Source organism: Coregonus clupeaformis, chromosome 8 (genome assembly GCF_020615455.1).
Source record: "Coregonus clupeaformis isolate EN_2021a chromosome 8, ASM2061545v1, whole genome shotgun sequence".
Lineage (NCBI taxonomy): Eukaryota > Metazoa > Chordata > Actinopteri > Salmoniformes > Salmonidae > Coregonus > Coregonus clupeaformis.
Window position 1 is genome coordinate 24821551 of NC_059199.1, and position 19373 is coordinate 24840923.

At 44.8% G+C, this 19373-nt stretch overlaps 1 protein-coding gene across 1 annotated transcript in view; it reads left to right on the plus strand.

Moving 5' to 3' along the window:
• The window catches only part of LOC121571473 (exostosin-1b), a 132371-nt gene that overhangs the window by 93843 nt on the left and 19155 nt on the right, over positions 1 to 19373 (plus strand). Inside the window, exons 5-8 of the mRNA XM_041882954.2 lie at positions 5258 to 5390; positions 8678 to 8796; positions 10742 to 10837; positions 15786 to 15875. Coding sequence (XP_041738888.1) covers positions 5258 to 5390; positions 8678 to 8796; positions 10742 to 10837; positions 15786 to 15875 — 438 coding nt within the window. The remainder of the gene's footprint in view (positions 1 to 5257; positions 5391 to 8677; positions 8797 to 10741; positions 10838 to 15785; positions 15876 to 19373) is intronic.

Genomic DNA, 19373 nt, shown 5'->3' on the forward strand with positions numbered 1-19373 from the left:
CGTGTACTCCGAGCATGTGCTGACCAACTGGCAAGTGTCTTCACTGACATTTTCAACATGTCCCTGACTGAGTCTGTAATACCAACATGTTTCAAGCAGACCACCATAGTCCCCGTGCCCAAGGACACTAAGATAACCTGCCTAAATGACTACCGACCCGTAGCACTGACGTCTGTAGCCATGAAGTGCTTTGAAAGGCTGGTCATGGCTCACATCAACACCATTATCCCAGAAACCCTAGACCCACTCCAATTTGCATACCGCCCCAACAGATCCACAGATGATGCAATCTCTATTGCACTCCACACTGCCCTTTCCCACCTGGACAAGAGGAACACCTACGTGAGAATGCTATTCATTGACTACAGCTCAGCATTCAACACCATAGTGCCCTCAAAGCTCATCACTAAGCTAAGGATCCTGGGACTAAACACCTCCCTCTGTAATTGGATCCTGGACTTCCTGACGGGCCGCCCCCAGGTGGTAAGGGTAGGTAACAACACATCTGCCACACTGATCCTCAACACGGGGGCCCCTCAGGGGTGCGTGCTCAGTCCCCTCCTGTACTCCCTATTCACCTATGACTGCATGGCCAGGCACGACTCCAACACCATCATTAAGTTTGCCGACGACACAACAGTGGTAGGCCTGATCACCGACAACGATGAGACAGCTTATAGGGTGGAGGTCAGAGACCTGGCCATGTGGTGCCAGGATAACAACCTCTCCCTCAACGTGACCAAGACAAAGGAGATGATCGTGGACTACAGGAAAAGGAGGGCCGAACACGCCCCCATTCACATTGACGGGGCTGTAGTGGAGCGGGTCGAGAGTTTCAAGTTCCTTGGTGTCCACATCACCAACAAACTATCATGGTTCAAACACACCAAGAAAGTTGTGAAGAGGGCACGACAACGCCTTTTCCCCCTCAGATTCTCAAAATGTTCTACAGTTTATTTAGTAAATCTTTTCTTAACTCTATTTTCTTAAAACTGCATTGTTGGTTAAGGGCTTGTATTCGGTGCATGTGAAAATGTTTATTTGATTAAACAAACACTCAAACAGGCAACAGAAGCAGGATCTGTCTTATTTCTGTAGATATAAACTATATATACAAATGTATGTGGACACCCCTTCATATTAGTAGATTCCATTTGAACCATGATAGTTTGTTGGTGATGTGGACACCAAGGAACTTGAAACTCTCGAGCCGCTCCACTACAGCCCCGTCAATGTGAATGGGGGCGTGTTCGGCCCTCCTTTTCCTGTAGTCCACGATCATCTCCTTTGTCTTGCTCACATTGAGGGAGAGGTTGTTATCCTGGCACCACACTGCCAGGTCTCTGACCAACTCCCTATAGGCTGTCTCATCGTTGTCGGTGATCAGGCCTACCACCGTTGTGACATCAGCAAACTTAATGATGGTGTTGGAGTCGTGCCTGGCCATGCAGTCGTGGGTGAACAGGGAGTACGGGAGGGGACTAAGCACGCACCCTGAGGGGCCCCTGTGTTGAGGATCAGCGTGGCAGATGTGTTGTTGCCTACCCTTACCACCTGGGGGCGGCCCGTCAGGAAGTCCAGGATCCAATTGCAGAGGGAGGTGTTTAGTAACAGCCTCTGGTATTATTTATAATTTATTTAGTGTTTACACTGTTTATATTATTTATAATAATAAAAACCCTCCTTTTTCTTGATCTCCTTCTTATTGTTATTATTACTATTATTATTATTAAGATCATCATTATAATAATAAGTAATGTCATTATCATTAGTAGGCTTAGTATAGCAGCGTTGTATAACCACCATCGAGCTGTAGGCCTAAGAGCGCATGCTGTTTAGTCTTAATACCGTAATTTACTTAGGCCTATATTTCAATACTTATATAGGCTACTTTATCAGTCATTCATTCGTTCATGTCATCACACAGCATACGAGTCATTCATGATTTGAAATGCAATCAAGCATTTTAGTAAAATAATAATATAACAAAGCGACCCTTGAATAATTAGCGTAAACAATAAATAAACCGTTTCATTTCGGAAATTGCATTCACGAATGAATCCTACTGTATTTAGTCTTTGCTGTAATAAAGGCTTAACAAAACAATTATTTATCATTTTTAATTTATTTAGTTTACATTTTCCAAAAGGTCACAACAATTATATTGTAATATTACAGCACCTGTTTAGCATATATAATATGCACGCAGCGCTTGCGCTTTACCTTCTTTTTTTTATCTCCAGTATTTTCCACAACTAGTCAAATTTATTCCACAATCTGACTTCCCGTTTACCTCCTGAGCAACCAGTAAACATTCCCCCGTTTCGATCTGTCACGTCCTCTGCATCCATTTTGCTGTTACGGTGTTCGGAGTTTGTTATAAACAGTTTATTGATATGATTAAGATATGCTATATGTCAGGCCCTATTGGTCACGTGCATGCAATGCATACATGTGTCATGTAAAGCGAGCAAGGGGGAATAGGGAATGTTTTTCCTAAACAAATTAGGGATTTCAGTAAGATAACTTTTCAGTCAGAAATGGCTGTAATTATGTAGCAGCTTCAGTAACACGGAAAGCACAAGAAACACTTGATGTCCTGTAGTGATCGCTGCAGCAGGGAGGAGAGAGACAACGGGTGCTAGTCACACAGTCACTCGCTGTCATTTGTTTTTAAAACAGCGCAGCAAGTCTGAGCCCGGCCTGGCACAATCAAATCAATTGCGGTCGGATTCCCTCTAGTCATTTGTGTGTCCTAATTATTTCAGTGAGCTGAAAGCATCAGACAAGCTCAGTGCATATAGCTGATTTGATTAAAACACATAGGATGAGTCTCTATATATGAAAAAATACACCTTTTAAAATTTCGACCAATCGATTGGTCGAAAGAACAGACGACTCTTGGCTGACCCAATATTTTTTTTAGTCGGGGACAGCCCTAATGTCTTTTCAACGCTCATAGGGCACAGTGTACGCGATAGCATTGCACCAATCTCAAATGTATCTAAACCAACCTCCTGCCCCACAATCTCATCCATATCTCCAATCTGGGGATTCATGCTAGCCTCCCACCAACCTGATGGATATCTCTAGTCTGTCTCGCCAATCACTTTTTTCTCAACTAGTCTCAACCTGGGCTCGCTGCTATCTCACACACACACACACGTGTCTCCATATCTCTCTGTGTCTGGGCCCCGGCTGTTTGACGGTGGCACCCAGGCATAACCCCGCTGATATGTCACTCTGTGCTGAGGGGGAGTGGGGGGATTGTAACACGGCACAGCCTGGTGACTTAGCCGTGTTGTTGTTTATGTGGAGAATGTGTTCAAGAAAGAAACGAGGGCTAAACGGGTAAGAGAGATTTGGTGGGGGGGGTGTGTGACATGTAAATGGCATTGCCTTGGCAGCCCCGAGATAACGAGCGCCATGGTTTATTCATTCGGCGGTGTCTCGCTCTCTCAACTGCAGATCTAGGCCGATACACACACACACACACACACACACACACAAACACACCCATCTCTCTCGACAGATTTAATCTCCTCACACACACTCACTCCCTGTGTCATCCTCTCCCGACTTCACACACTTGCACAAACCAGCGTCTGTGTGTGGCGGGCGGCTCATTTGGCGAGCGAGTAAACAAGAGAGAGAACAAGCCCAGCCAATCACGTTGCGTTTCCTGTCAGGACGTTGAGGTTGTTTTGACCAATCACAAAGCCAATGGAGCCTTCCCTGTTCCCGCCGTGTGTTTCCAAAAGAGAGTGGATTTATGTATCATCCTCCTAATTGGCTGATTGTAGCTGTTGGGAGGCTAGATTGAGTCGTCCATCATGCTCGGCCATGACGCTCCAGGGGAAGGATTTCAGCCATGCAAGAAAAATAGCCCCTCATAAGGTCTTAAGGCCCCAGTTTTAAGGTGGTGACTGCATTTTATTGAGAGGCTAAAGGATTCCAAGTTAATCTGTTGGGCTGAGGCAAATGGTTATTGACTGCCCTGAGGAGCCATAGCAGCGAAAAACTGCCTCTCTCGTTTCTTTTTTTCTTTATCCCCGCCTTCGCAGATACATTTTCACTTTGTCAATATTATTACACTATTGTACACAGCCATGATCGCATGGAACTCCCTTCCCTCTCCAATTACTCAAGCAAACAGCAAAATTACCTTTAAAAAACGGATTAAACAACATCTCATGGAACGGCGGGGTCTATGAGGGGACACACACTCTAACACACACATTTTTGTTGTATTGTTTGTATTCTTTTGTTGTTGTATTGTTTGTATATCATTGTATTTTACATTTGTGTGACTCTCCTTGTCTATCAGTGTTTTGTTACTTGTCATGTTTTTTGTGGACCCCAGGAAGAGTAGCTGCTGCTTCTGCAAAAGCTAATGGGGATCCAAATGAACAAATAAAAACCCCTCCAGCGGTATTATTACTTCCCGTCTCGAGCCGCCCACCGTCGCTTTCCATCCAAAACCAACCAAGACTTTTCACATTGTTACCAAACCAACGGCCAAGTCACCCTGCCACCTAGTCCGCCACAGTAGGATTCAATAGAGAGCCATAAAACACGGCTGCAAACATGTCTGTTTTACGGAAGCAATTTAGCCCTTGCTCAAGGGCACAGTGGTAATATCTCTTTCTGGCGGGCCTCAATAACACGGCAGCAGCAAATTGCATCCCCACTCAGAGAAAGCAACAGGGGAAAATGGCCAGTCCAGTATTGGTGTTTGGATGTGAGTGACTGGTCTATTTGTGGGGGGAATAAATGAGTGGACTCCTCATTGTAGCGACTGGTGTTTCACTAAAGCATAACTGGTTTGTTCTGTCGTGGTGTCCATAGTAGTACAGATGTATGTAAGTGGCTCCTGTTTGAGGTCTCACAGTATTAAGTGGCTGAAACATTTTAGAGCGTTGCAAATATAAATAAAGTAATACAGTTGATATTACCCTGTTGCCATCTAAAGTTGACTAAACAGGATCAGTCTACTACAGGGCTCTCCAACCCTGTTCCTGGAGAGCTACCCTCCTATAACTCCAGTTGTAACTAACCTGATTCAGCTTATCAACCAGCTAATTATTAGAATCAGATGCGCTAGATTAGGGTTGTAGTATAATACAAAGATGTATATATATATATTAATTAATAATATAACCTTAGTGTCTGTTTTGAGTGACTGGTGTTTAGTGTCTATATGATCGTTTTGTTGGAGGGACTGGTTTAACCTCCAACCATCCGCTCTTACCCTCAGATCATCCAGGACCGGGTGCTGCAGCAGGAATCCAGGAGCACCTTGATGTGGAACAGCCACCCCGGGGGGCTCTTCACCCTGCCACAGTACTCTGCCCACTTGGGAGACTTCCCCTTCTACTATGCCACACTAGGTGAGTACCCCTCCTCTCAATCAACCAATCAATCAAATGTATTTATATGGCCTTTTCACACCAGCAGTTGTCACAAAGTGCTTTTACAGTGACCCGGTCTAGACCCCAAAGAGCAAGCACAAGCAGAAACACATTGGCTAGGAAAAACTCCACTCCTCCATCGCATTCATTGCATCGTAGCACCAGTCGTTCAGTATCTGTGTAACAGCAGTCCTTTATCCAATATTTCTTGAGCTATAGATATAGTAGGGCTACACAAGGAAAGTTACCTTGCTCAAAGTTGCCTCACTAGAATATACAGTGGGGGAAAAAAGTATTTAGTCAGCCACCAATTGTGCAAGTTTTCCCACTTAAAAATATGAGAGAGGCCTGTAATTTTCATCATAGGTACACGTCAACTATGACAGACAAATTGAGGGAAAAAAATCCAGAAAATCACATTGTAGGATTTTTAATGAATTTATTTGCAAATTATGGTAGAAAATAAGTATTTGGTCACCTACAAACAAGCAAGATTTCTGGCTCTCACAGACCTGTAATTTCTTCTTTAAGAGGCTCCTATGTCCTCCACTCGTTACCTGTATTAATGGCACCTGTTTGAACTTGTTATCAGTATAAAAGACTCCTGTCCACAACCTCAAACAGTCACACTCCAAACTCCACTATGGCCAAGACCAAAGAGCTGTCGAAGGACACCAGAAACAAAATTGTAGACCTGCACCAGGCTGGGAAGACTGAATCTGCAATAGGTAAGCAGCTTGGTTTGAAGAAATCAACTGTGGGAGCAATTATTAGGAAATGGAAGACATACAAGACCACTGATAATCTCCCTCGATCTGGGGCTCCACGCAAGATCTCACCCCGTGGGGTCAAATTGATCACAAGAACGGTGAGCAAAAATCCCAGAACCACACGGGGGGGACCTAGTGAATGACCTGCAGAGAGCTGGGACCAAAGTAACAAAGCCTACCATCAGTAACACACTACGCCGCCAGGGACTCAAATCCTGCAGTGCCAGACGTGTCCCCCTGCTTAATCCAGTACATGTCCAGGCCCGTCTGAAGTTTGCTAGAGTGCATTTGGATGATCCAGAAGAGGATTGGGAGAATGTCATATGGTCAGATGAAACCAAAATAGAACTTTTTGGTAAAAACTCAACTTGTCGTGTTTGGAGGACAAAGAATGCTGAGTTGCATCCAAAGAACACCATACCTACTGTGAATCATGGGGGTGGAAACATCATGCTTTGGGGCTGTTTTTCTGCAAAGGGACCAGGACGACTGATCCGTGTAAAGGAAAGAATTAATGGGGCCATGTATCGTGAGATTTTGAGTGAAAACCTCCTTCCATCAGCAAGGGCATTGAAGATGAAACGTGGCTGGGTCTTTCAGAATGACAATGATCCCAAACACACCGCCCGGGCAACGAAGGAGTGGCTTCGTAAGAAGCATTTCAAGGTCCTGGAGTGGCCTAGCCAGTCTCCAGATCTCAACCCCATAGAAAATCTTTGGAGGGAGTTGAAAGTCCGTGTTGCCCAGCGACAGCCCCAAAACATCACTGCTCTAGAGGAGATCTGCATGGAGGAATGGGCCAAAATACCAGCAACAGTGTGTGAAAACCTTGTGAAGACTTACAAAAAACGTTTGACCTGTGTCATTGTCAACAAAGGGTATATAACAAAGTATTGAGAAACTTTTGTTATTGACCAAATACTTATTTTCCACCATAATTTGCAAATAAATTCATAAAAAATCCTACAATGTGATGTTCTGGATATTTTTTTTCTCATTTTGTCTGTCATAGTTGACATGTACCTATGATGCAAATTACAGGCCTCTCTCATCCTTTTAAGTGGGAGAACTTGCACAATTGGTGGCTGACTAAATACTTTTTTCCCCACTGTATAATCTCATTATGTGTTTGGTCAAGTAGGACATACTACGTACATACAATCTTTATGGGTAGAGTCCTTGTGTCGTCTTAAACATCTCTCTTATCCTATAATATACTAGCTACTAGCTCCCCTTCAAACATCCTTGAAATTAGAAACCATTGTTTCCAGAACCTTGACCGCCAGCTGTGACAGTCTTAAATGACTATGTAGCTGACACGCTGTCCCACCTTATCAATTGACTTGTTACAGCGGCTATAACAAACCATTACTCAAAGTACCCTTGATTGATGCTCGCATTAGGCCCACTGACACACTAAACAGTCAGTCAGTCGTTCGTTTCACTCAGCGAGCACGCCATATACCACTGCACCGGTTCACCAACACAAACTGTGCCTCTGTAACAATCTGTGACCTCAAAGGCCTTTATGCGTCCCAAATGGCTGCCTGTTCCCTATATAGTGCACTACTGACCAGAGCCCTATGGGTCCCGCTCAAAAGATAGGGTGCTATTTGGGACTCAGCCCTTTTCCTCCATGTAACTCTATCTTCATATAGTCGATGAAGTCAGCTCCCTCAATACACAACCCTTTTGATCGAGCACCTCGGTGCAAGGCGCAGATATTAAAACAATCGCGCAGTGACAAGCATGGCTTACCCCGCGGTGAGTTTTATTTGTTTTTCACAGAGTCGACAATTAAGCATGTGGATGTTTTAAAGAGACAAGGTGGAGGGTGGAGTGTTGGATAACTAAACGAAACTGATTCTCCTGTATTCTCTATCTCATAATGACACTCTGAATCCAATCTGTTATTATGAGGAGCCAATAACTCTACCCCTTAGTTTGTTTACCGTAGTTCATAAAACTGATTGGTGTTGTGGATATGAATTGTACACCTAGTGGGATCAATCATTTAATAAGAAGTCTCCTTTCATCTCGTAAACAATGAGGTAATAATCAACTGGTTATGTAAGCATGGTCTATAAGTAAATACTAAAGCATAACCACCAATAACCAATAACTACAATGTGAAAACATACAGAGAAGGAACAATTTAGGTCTAGTTTAGAGTGATTTCTCCCAAATGTTTTGTCTTTCTTTTTGTCAGATTTTTGCTATGCCTGCGGTAATTGAGGAAACTAAAGATAATGACTTTGAACAAGCTGATGGATTTGGAGATATCAAAAGAAATGTGCCTAGAGGAGACTAAACTTCTGAGAATCACCAATATGTGTGTCTTTGTTCAGTTATATAAGACAGAGTGACGTCAATATCCTACTTTCTGTTTGTCTGTGTTCCAGCCATCAAACTGTAAAAAATATGATATGTTTGTCTGTATTGTAGGTATCAAACCCGACCAGTAATACTGTAAGTTTGATCTGTGTTATGTTCCAGGTATAAAACCGTACCCCAAGTTCACAGCAGTCATCCATGCAGTCACCCCCCTGGTCTCCCAATCCCAGCCCATCCTCAAGCTGCTGGTGGCTGTTGCCAAATCGCAGTACTGTGCACAGGTAAGAAGCCACAAACGTGTTTCTGGGCGTGTGCACATTCCTGTGTGTCCCTTCAATTGTCGGAACACTCCCGAAACCCAATATTACTCCAACTGTGAGTGATTTCATAGCATTATTGCCGAGCCAGTTTTTTAAATGACACTTCTCCAGCACCAATAGAGGACCAACCTCTCTCTACCATCTCAGCGTTAACTCCTGTGGATTGAATTAGAAAGGTGGTTTGTACCGATCGGGTATCGGTCTCCATGGTACCGACTCCATCTCTCTCTCTCTGTGTGCGTGCATGTGGCTGTGCGTGCTTGTCCGTCTGAAAGCCCCATTGCTCCGCTGGATACAAGAAGTATTGATCCCTTCGCTGGTTTTAACCAGGGCTGGGGAAATGAAACCAAAGTCATCCCCCCCCGATAGCTGTGTGTATTATAGTGTCTTACACACACTCCACCATAATGCTTCTTAGATGTTTCCCAACGTATAGGGAGGTGTGCAACCCTCCCTTCTCTATAGAAGTGTTTGTATTCGACATTCCAGGCTCCCTGTGCAAAGCTGAGAGCCGCGTACATATTAAAAGTATCAACATTTTCTATCATCTCACAAAGACTTCCATGTTGAGGGGGCCGGGAAGTGGAAGAGGAGGTGAAGAGAGGGATATAAATAAGTGAATGAAAGGGAGAGGGCGGGGGAGAGAATATTGGGAAAGAAAACCTTTGAGCCGGCACTGGCAGAGACATACATGCAGAGATTGTGGACCTCCTGCTGTGAGTGCGTGTGCTCCACAGTTTTACAGAAGAATGGTGTGCATCTGTCGCTCACGTCACTGACACGCACACCTAGACACACACTCACACTGCAACACATACAGAACACACTAAACACACATACAAGACAACACACTCACACATGCACACTCTCTCGCCTCTCTCTCACACCCACAGCTGGCAGGTTGACAGAGACGCCATCTGCCTGCCAACTCCTCTGTCATCATCCGAGGGAAGCAGGAATAGATCTATCTAAGAATGGATTCTCACGCTGCTCTGACAGCGTGTGTGTCTTAGCACTGTCCATTCACCACACATGGCTGTAAGCATGCTCATCCCTTTACAAGCCTTCATCCATCCAGCCATATCTCTGCCGGGTCTCTCTGCCGGGTCTCTCTGCCGGGTCTCTCCGCCGGTTCTCTCCGCCGGGTCTCTCCGCCGGGTCTCTCTGCCGGGTCTCTCCGCCGGGTCTCTCTGCCGGGTCTCTCTGCCGGGTCTCTCCGCCGGGTCTCTCCGCCTGTCTCTCTTTCGTACACGTCATCTCCCATGTCAGCTGGAGTAAAACAAAAGCGTGTGTGTGCATGTGTGAGAGAAGAAGAGCCGCCGCAGAGGGATACACCGTATCCCTGTGTAGTCGTACATTCAGGTGTCGTGTGTGTCCCTCCATTAAACATGCATGTGGACGGGTGTCAAAGTGAAGTGGATCGTTAAGGTTAACTCAAGGTATAATTACATGTTAGGGAAGTCGGTCACAAGGGCACAGAACACACAGTTCCCATGTAGCCCCCATGTAAAACATGATCTGAGGCACTATTGTTGAAAAGGTGAAAAGGGATCCCATTTAACAGACGTTTTAGCACTCAATTCAATGTAACTGTGGGGTGTTTGGATGGATTGAAATGTCAGTTTTGAATTAGATAATGAGAAATGTTGAAGACGTACGATGGGGGAATGTAGTGTTATTTGGTTAATAAATAAAAATGCAAATGAGGTGTAATTTTAGAATGTCATATCTGTGATTCTCATGAGATCTCTCTCCTCCTGCTCTCTCTCCCTCTTTCTCCCTCTCCCCCGCTCTCTTCACCTTTACCTCCCCCTCCACCTTTACCTCCCCCTCCTATCTTCTCAATCACTGTCTCTCTCTGTCTTTCTCTCTCCCCAACTCCCCTTCTCTCTCTCTTCCGTCTCAGATCATTGTGCTGTGGAACTGTGACAAGCCTCTCCCTGCCAAGCACCACTGGCCTGCCACCTCTGTGCCCGTCATTGTCATCGAGGGAGAAAACAAGGTGAGCTGGGACACCATTTTGGTTTCTCTATGCCTTCAAGTACAATACCTTCATTTTGGCTTCACTACGCCCCCAAGCGTTGTTCAGTGCCATCATTTTGGCTTATGTATGCTTTGATCATATGAGGACTTGACCACAGCGTTTATAAACCCAGAGGCCCAACATCACGATATTTCCGGGAACACTTCGAAGCAGACTCGTCAGACCAGACCGGGGTTTGTGGTTTGGGAAGTCAATGAGAGAAGTAAAAAATTATTCCTTAGTAGTTTATTTTCTCTATTTCTAAAGGCACAACCGAGATTCGAGACATTGTCTTAAAGGTGCTACACATATAATTTCTCAGAATTTCTCCCCTGTGTGGAAGCTAGGTGAATTGCAACAGCACTAGGCTGCATTCAAAACAAATATCCCCCGCATCCCATTTCCCCGTAACATGGCGGAGACTCGGCTTGAGCCTTTTAGTTTCTGTTTTGGTCAACCAGCTTCAAACAGCTGTAAAAAAAAAAATGTATTTTTGTGATTGAAAATATATTTCACAATGATTTAGATGGCACAATGATTTCCTACACTAGTCAGTACTTGTTTTCTCACATAAAAGGACATTTAGCGAACAGTGTAGAATTTTAGCAACCAGGAAACGACAGAGTGATTTCAACATTGGCCGCTTGATTCAATTTCCACTAGATAACACAGCCACAAAGTCAAAACAGCTTTCCCATTTTGACAATGGATGGAGAACTTAATAGGCAAATATCACAGCCAATCACAACACTGGTGGGTAAGTAACACTGTGAAACACTATCTTTCCACTATTACTGCAGATATATTATGGACATTTTCTGCGTAGCACCTTTTAAGTAGCTGAACATGTTATTTCTCCAACCTCGTGAAATTGACAAACTGACACGTTTTCATTTAGTAAAAAACAACCTTATATTGAAGGAGCGCTTTTGATTTGACGGCATGAGGTTCGGTGCGACACAACCGTTATACCTGATGACGTGTTTCCGCGCATGAGCTTAACTAGCTAACATCACCATGACATCTCCTTCAAGTGTGATCTGGGATTTCTATTGGAGAAGCAGTTTCTAGGCATCTTCATATACAACCATCATTGACCTTGGAGCTGCATAATGCTGTCATATGCATTGAATAGCAGATGTCATAAGTTGACAGCTGACTTTGCAATTCCATGCCATAAACCATTGTTTAGGTCGAGGAAATAATGTCCTAACAGATTGTTAGAGGTTATCTTGACAACGCTTTGGTCTGTCAGTGTTCCGTAGGGGGTTCGACTACAGTGTCTTGGCATCTCTACGCCCTCATCGTGAGAGGTAAAAGTTGACACAGGAAGTGTGATCTGTGCCAGTAGTTTGAGAGGCTGAAGTGTGGTGTTAGTCAGGCTCACTCTAACACCACAACTTTTGTTGAGCTGTCAATCAATTTGAGTGGTTTCTCTCACTCATCAGTCACAACGGAGCGGGCAGAGTTTTGGTTTCTCCCCACATCTCTCTCCACCTCTCTGGTTTTCTTACGCTGTCAATCACAGAGGGAGCGTTGTCTTTGGCTGTGGGTCGGCGACAACGGCCGGAGTTGAATACCACCCAGGTCTGTGGTTTGTTGCGCTTGCGGCAGGCTCGTTGTTTACTGTGGCGGGCCCAGCCAAACATGGCGAGCCTCTCTCTGAGCCACCAGCCCTGTAGTGGGTAGTATGAGTACAGAAGGAGAGAAGAGCTATTCCTGGCCTCTCTGGGCTGGAATGGTGGCCATGCGCCCTCTGCTTTACGACTCTTCAATTGAAGCCCCCACGAGCCGCCCAGCAGTGTTATTGTGGTTTACACAACACATTTTGTTGGCCCTTTCTCGCTCGCTCTCGCTCTGTCTGTCTGTCTGTCTGTCTGTCTGTCTGTCTGTCTGTCTGTCTCTGTGTCTCTCTCTCTGTCTGTCTGTCTGTGTCTCTCTCTCTGTCTGTCTCTGTGTGTCACTCTCTCGCAGTCTTTCTTTACCCTCTCGCTATACGTCACTGTTTTTCTCTCTTTTCCTATCTCCCTCTTTCTTTCTTCCTCTCCCTCCCTCTCTCTCCCTCTCTCTCTCTCTCTCTCCTTCGCCCTCCATCTCCTTCCCTCTCTCTCTCGCTCTCTGAGGAGTGCTGGAGGCTGATTCCTCCTCTAAGAGCTTGCATTGCATTCCTAGTGCGTACGAGCCCTCCCAGGCGAACGTGTCACACTTCTAACGTTACAAACCATCTGTGATGAGTCTCTCATCCTCAATCCCCCCCCTCTCGCTCTCTCTCTTTTCTCCTCTCTTTTCCCACCACGTCAGTGGAAATGCGAAGAACGGAACGGAGGGGAAGGATTTTTTCTTTTTTTTCTTTTGGCCCGTCTGAGCGACTAAAACGTGGCTGGGAATTGTAGACATATTGAGTCAATTGTGTTGTCAAGTCGTTTAGTTGTTTTTGCCACACTTCTCTGCCACATACAGTTACACACAGCGATCTGATGAGTCATTCGGCTCAGTGTGTTCAGTTCAGGGCACTTTGTGGCAGCGGTCGGTGGGTATGACGTGTTGTGAAGAAAAGAGGCCACCTGTGTATTTCTGACACATCAGCCTCTGTTCTCCAGCCTCTCTACCCAACGCTTTATGCATTATACACACACACACTATACTTTATATAAACTGCAACTTTTCGAAAGATTCTTGGAATGACCCGACCTTCAGTGCTGAGTCTTTCTCCAGAGAAAAGGTTACAAGGAAGTGGGTGGTGGCTGTTATTCAAAGCGTTTGAAAGGGGGGGGGGGAGCGCGTGTGTGTGACGCGTGTGTAGCGTGTGTGGTTCTCTGGCTGAATGTGAGTGTGGGAGGTGTTTTGATTTCTAGTGAATATAAACTCTGCAAAAAAAGAAACGTCCCTTTTTCAGGACCCTGTCTTTCAAAGATAATTCGTAAAAATCCAAATAACTTCACAGATCTTCATTGTAAAGGGTTTAAACACTGTTTCCCATGCTTGTTCAATGAACCATAAACAATTAATGAACATGCTTCTGTGGAATGGTCGTTAAGACACTAACAGCTTACAGATGGTAGGCAATTAAGGTCACAGTTATGAAAACTTAGGACACTAAAGAGGCCATTCTACTGACTCTGAAAAACACCAAAAGAAAGATGCCCAGGGTCCCTGCTCATCTGCGTGAACGTGCCTTAGGCATGCTGCAAGGAGGCATGAGGACTGCAGATGTGGCCAGGGCAATAAATTGCAATGTCCGTACTGTGAGACGCCTAAGACAGCGCTACAGGGAGACAGGATGGACAGCTGATCGTCCTCGCAGTGGCAGACCACGTGTAACAACACCTGCACAGGATCGGTACATCCGAACATCACACCTGCGGGTCAGGTACAGGATGGCAACAACAACTGCCCGAGTTACACCAGGAACGCACAATCCCTCCATCAGTGCTCAGACTGTCCGCAATAGGCTGAGAGAGGCTGGACTGAGGGCTTGTAAGCCTGTTGTAAGGCAGGTCCTCAGCAGACATCACCGGCAACAATGTCGCCTATGGGCACAAACCCACCGTCGCTGGACCAGACAGGACTGGCAAAAAGTGCTCTTCACTGATGAGTCGCGGTTTTGTCTCACCAGGGGTGATGGTCAGATTTGCGTTTATCGTCGAAGGAATGAGCATTACACCGAGGCCTGTACTCTGGAGTGGGATCAATTTGGAGGTGGAGGGTCCGTCATGGTCTGGGGCGGTGTGTCACAGCATCATCGGACTGAGCTTGTTGTCATTGCAGGCAATCTCAACGCTGTGCGTTACAGGGAAGACATCCTCCTCCCTCATGTGGTACCCTTCCTGCAGGCTCATCCTGACATGACCCTCCAGCATGACAATGCCACCAGCAATACTGCTCGTTCTGTGCGTGATTTCCTGCAAGACAGGAATGTCAGTCTTCTGCCATGGCCAGCGAAGAGCCCGGATCTCAAACCCATTGAGCACGTCTGGGACCTGTTGGATCGGAGGGTGAGGGCTAGGGCCGTTCCCCCCAGAAATGTCTGGGAACTTGGAGGTGCCTGGGGTAACATATCACCGCAAGAACTGGCAAAGGAGAAACACTGCAGTACTTAATGCAGCTGATGGCCACACCAGATACTGACTGTTACTTTTTATTTTGACCCCCCCTTTGTTCAGGGACACATTATTCAATTTCTGTTAGTCACATGTCTGTGGAACTTGTTCAGTTTATGTCTCAGTTGTTGAATCTTGTTATGTTCATACAAATATTTACACATGTGAAGTTTGCTGAAAATAAACGCAGTTGCCAGTGAGAGGACGTTTCTTTTTTTGCTGAGTTTACATACACTTAAGTGTGTGTTTATCCACCCTTGGCATTTATGTCAGTAAATGTATGTACTGTATATATATCCACATAATCATTAAGACAATATTTTACCTACCCAGTGTGGCCCTCCACACACCCACCATCCCTCTGCTACCCGTACTATATATTTTGTAATTATTTAAAGCTGTCACAGTCAGGAAAGGGAAATGAATGTAAGATGAGGGCTATTGTGTGTGTGTTTGTAGGATTTCACAACATTCAAGCGAATATTCTCAATCCAATCTATTCTATAGGTGAAGTTTCCACCATATTTTTACCATATTCATAACTGGTCACAAAAGGAATGTAGAAGACTAAAGGAACCCATTAATTCATGGGACGACTCTATCCAGTGCTTTATGTATTGGCATCCCACCCTTGTGCTGTTATAATATATAATAATATATGCCAATTAGCAGATGCTTTTATTCAAAGCGACTTAGTCATGCGTGCATACATTTTACGTACGGGTGGTGCCCGGAATCGAACCCGCTATCCCGGCGTTGCAACCACCATGCTCTACCAACTGAGCTACAGAGTGCTGACCCTGTGTGCTCTCGGTCTCTCCTTGCAGGTGATGAGCAGTCGCTTCCTGCCCTACGAGACCATGGTTACCGACGCCGTGCTCAGTCTGGATGAGGACACAGTGCTCTCGACAACAGAGGTTAGTGTTCCTCCACACATCACTATGGATACTGCCTACTACTATGTTGGAATGGGGGACTACTTTCTCTCTAGAGCGCTGGTACTCTCCCCTGCTTTTCTACCCTTGAACTCCTTGCTTTTCTAAACTCGCCTCACTCCACCTCATGCTGTTGTTCTTTTGTTTTACTGGCTACTCTCTCTCCTCATGTAGCTCCCCAGACTATCCCCCTTTCCACCTTCTCTCTTTCTCTCCTCTCTTTCCCTGTCTGTCTCTGTATCTTTCCCCTACATCTCTCTCTCCATCTCTCAACCCTCTTTCTTTCTCTCTCTCTTCCCTCCCTCCCTGTAAGTGTAGTGGCCAACCAGGCTGCTGGGGCCTCTGCTCCGCTCTGTTCTGCTGATGGGGATAATGTCACCATTGGCATGACTCCAGGGCCCTCAGTGCTTTGTGTGGCGCTGTGTCAGCACAAGGACCAGTGGTATAATGCTATTTTTTTTTAGGTGCGGGAGTGCAAAGAAAATATGTAAATGACGTCAGAATTTCCTCAAAGTTTGTACCGACAGATGTAGCCAATTGAATAGCATCTGCCTATGCCCACACATATTGTCTAAAGAACATTTTCTATTTTTAATACCCTCAAACACCAAGTTAGGGATAGGCTACCTAATTTCAAAATAGGCAATGATAATTCTTCACATTTTTACCGGTGAAACTTCATCTCCATGCCAATCATTTGATTAATCTCAATCAGTTTCATGGGAGTGTGCATTTAGATCTTCTTGAATTACTGTTTTGTGAGCGAATTAGAGAAGACAGTGTTAAACCATTAGCCTTTCTTGTATTTTGTTTCAATCTAAGCATATATCCTGCCTAGTGGCTTGTTCTTTTTCAGCTTCAGCTAACCATCCTAAAATCTCATTAGAAATGATAAGCTGTTTCTGGTGTAGCAGTAACATTATAGGCCTACTATGCTATGGTATTATATTCGGTTCTGTTATGAAACATGCACATGAATCATTATGTGATCTTGCTAGACATTGATTCAGCTTTGATCTAACTTTACTGAACGAGCGCCATTGTGAGACGTGATAATCTTCTATTTGTAATAATAATAAGTGATGAGTATGACTATTAGGCGTAGGCAACAGATCTTGATGAGAAATCATTTAAAGTGGTGCTGAAGGATAGCTCTGCCATTCGGCCAGTTTAGGAAACAACAACAATAATTTACAGTATAGTTTAACAGGCCTACGACTACATGGTATAGCTATTTGTAGGGTATAGCCTAATGTAAATACAAATAGCTTAATATCATTGCACTGTTTGCGTGGAGAGCTTTATTGCGAGTTTCATTGTATTGTGTAGCTTACACGCTGTATCATTTGATTAGCTTAAACACATGGTTACAATATACCCTATTACAGAATAAAAGAAAACAGAGAGATGAACTGTCAAATGACAAAGTAGTGAACATAAATCATTACTCTGTAGAATTCCAGGAAATTTGTTTTAAAACAGCCATAAAATCAAGCTTTTGGTGTGGTGTATTCATGCATCTCAAAAAACTATAACCTTAAATGCGTTATTACCTCCAACTTGGCTCAATTCACATTTCCAATTGCCCACCCTGACATACCAAGCTAGAACGGGCCCTGCGTCTCAACCAATAGCCAATGTAGGCTAAATATCCCACGCAGGGCTACAGCAACTTTTAGAAAGGGTCAGGCTCCTTGGGCTTTGCGGTGTCCATTCTGGTTTGGGTGTCCTTGGAAGAACGGCGTCGCCTTAACCAAGTGGTCACACATCATTCTGGGTTCCACTGCGCAAGAGGGGGTCCGTGGAGTTTTATGAACATCAAGGCAGACACACAGTGACTTTGGATATTTTTTTAACGTTCTGATTGGCCAAAGTGGTCAAGCCTCCGACAGGCCTCCGCAGTGCACACACGTAGCCTATAGTTCATAATTCTCGCCACCGTCAGAGAGAAGACAGGAAGAAACCACCATTTACCTACCTCTAGGCTGCTATATATATTTATTTGATTTGTCATTCTATAGTTTTTCATGGAGTTTTAGTAGTAATTAAATAGAATTTACTTCGAATTTATCAGAATACGTCTTTCAGAAATGGTTTTACCAGCTGTGTATTCTCAAATTGGAAATAGAGAGGGAGCGCCACTCCTCCACGCTTCGCCAGCACTACTCACCTGACAGGGACCAAGGCTGGCTGGCTGGCTGGGCCTCTGTAGCTCAATTGGTAGAGCATGGCGCTTGTAACGCCAGTGTAGTGGGTTCAATCCCCGGGACCACCCATATGTAAAAATGTATGCACACATGACTATAAGTCGCTTTGGATAAAAGCGTCTGCTAAATGGCATATTAAATATTATATTAAATTATGAGAGTACAGAGGTAGGGAGAGAGCGAGTGAAAGTATAGAGCGCTCCAAACCTCCCTCTCTCACTGCTTCGCTCTGTGTCACTTTTGTCCCACATGCAACTTTCTCTTCCTCCCTCTCTTATATAGTACGTAGCGATCTCCCCTTTTCTCTCTGGTATTTTGCCCTCTTCTTAACTCTAGCAGTTTCTCTATTGATCTCTTTCTCTATCCCTCCAACTCCTTACACTTTTCTCAATTTCTTGCTCTCCCCGTCTCTCTCTTTCTCTACATCTCTCTCTGTCTAATTGTCATCTTTAATCACATTGTGATCCCCTGCATATTGAGGAACCCAACATTGTGGCCACCAAGTGCTGTTTAATTTCTCCTTCCTGGGGTGGCTTTTCTCTTCATTCCTCGAGCACAGAGTTTGGCATAATACCATGAGAACACAGATGTTGACAGGATTTTGAGTGGGAGCCCATAAAGGCTGTTTTTGTGGCGACCGTGTGGCTGTGTTATTATACACTCTTAATTCAGTCTCTGGTGGAGGCACTCTATTCGTCCAAAATGGCACCCTATTCCTTACATAGAGCACTACTTTTGACCACTTGACTACAAAAGTAGTGCACTATATTGGGAGTAAGGTGTCATTTGGGACGCAGGCTCTGTTTGTGTGGCTGCTGCTGGAACCAGCCAGACTCCGTCTGATGTTTTCTCTAATTATTTGTTTAAATCCTTTGATCAACCAGCGAGAGGTCAGCCAACTGAAGAGGGCATTTGAAAACACATTTTTGTAATAAGATGTCTGTTTGTGTTATGAGTTGTGATTGTGTGTGTGCGCACATGTGCGTGCCTGCGTGGTGTGTTGAGGCATTCGAGAGAGGGTGTGTGTGTATGTCTATGCCTGGAGAGAATGTGCCTTCATAGTGTATAAATGTATGTTGAAGGGATACTTCAGGATTTTGGCAATAAGGTGCTTTATCTACTTCCCCAGAGTCAGATGAACTTGTGGATACCATTATTATGTCTCTGCGTGCAGTTTGAAGGAAGTTGCTAACTAGCGCTAGCGCAATTGCTAACTTGCGTCAGCACAATGACTTGAAGTCTATGGTATCTGCAAGCAAGTCATTGCGCTAAC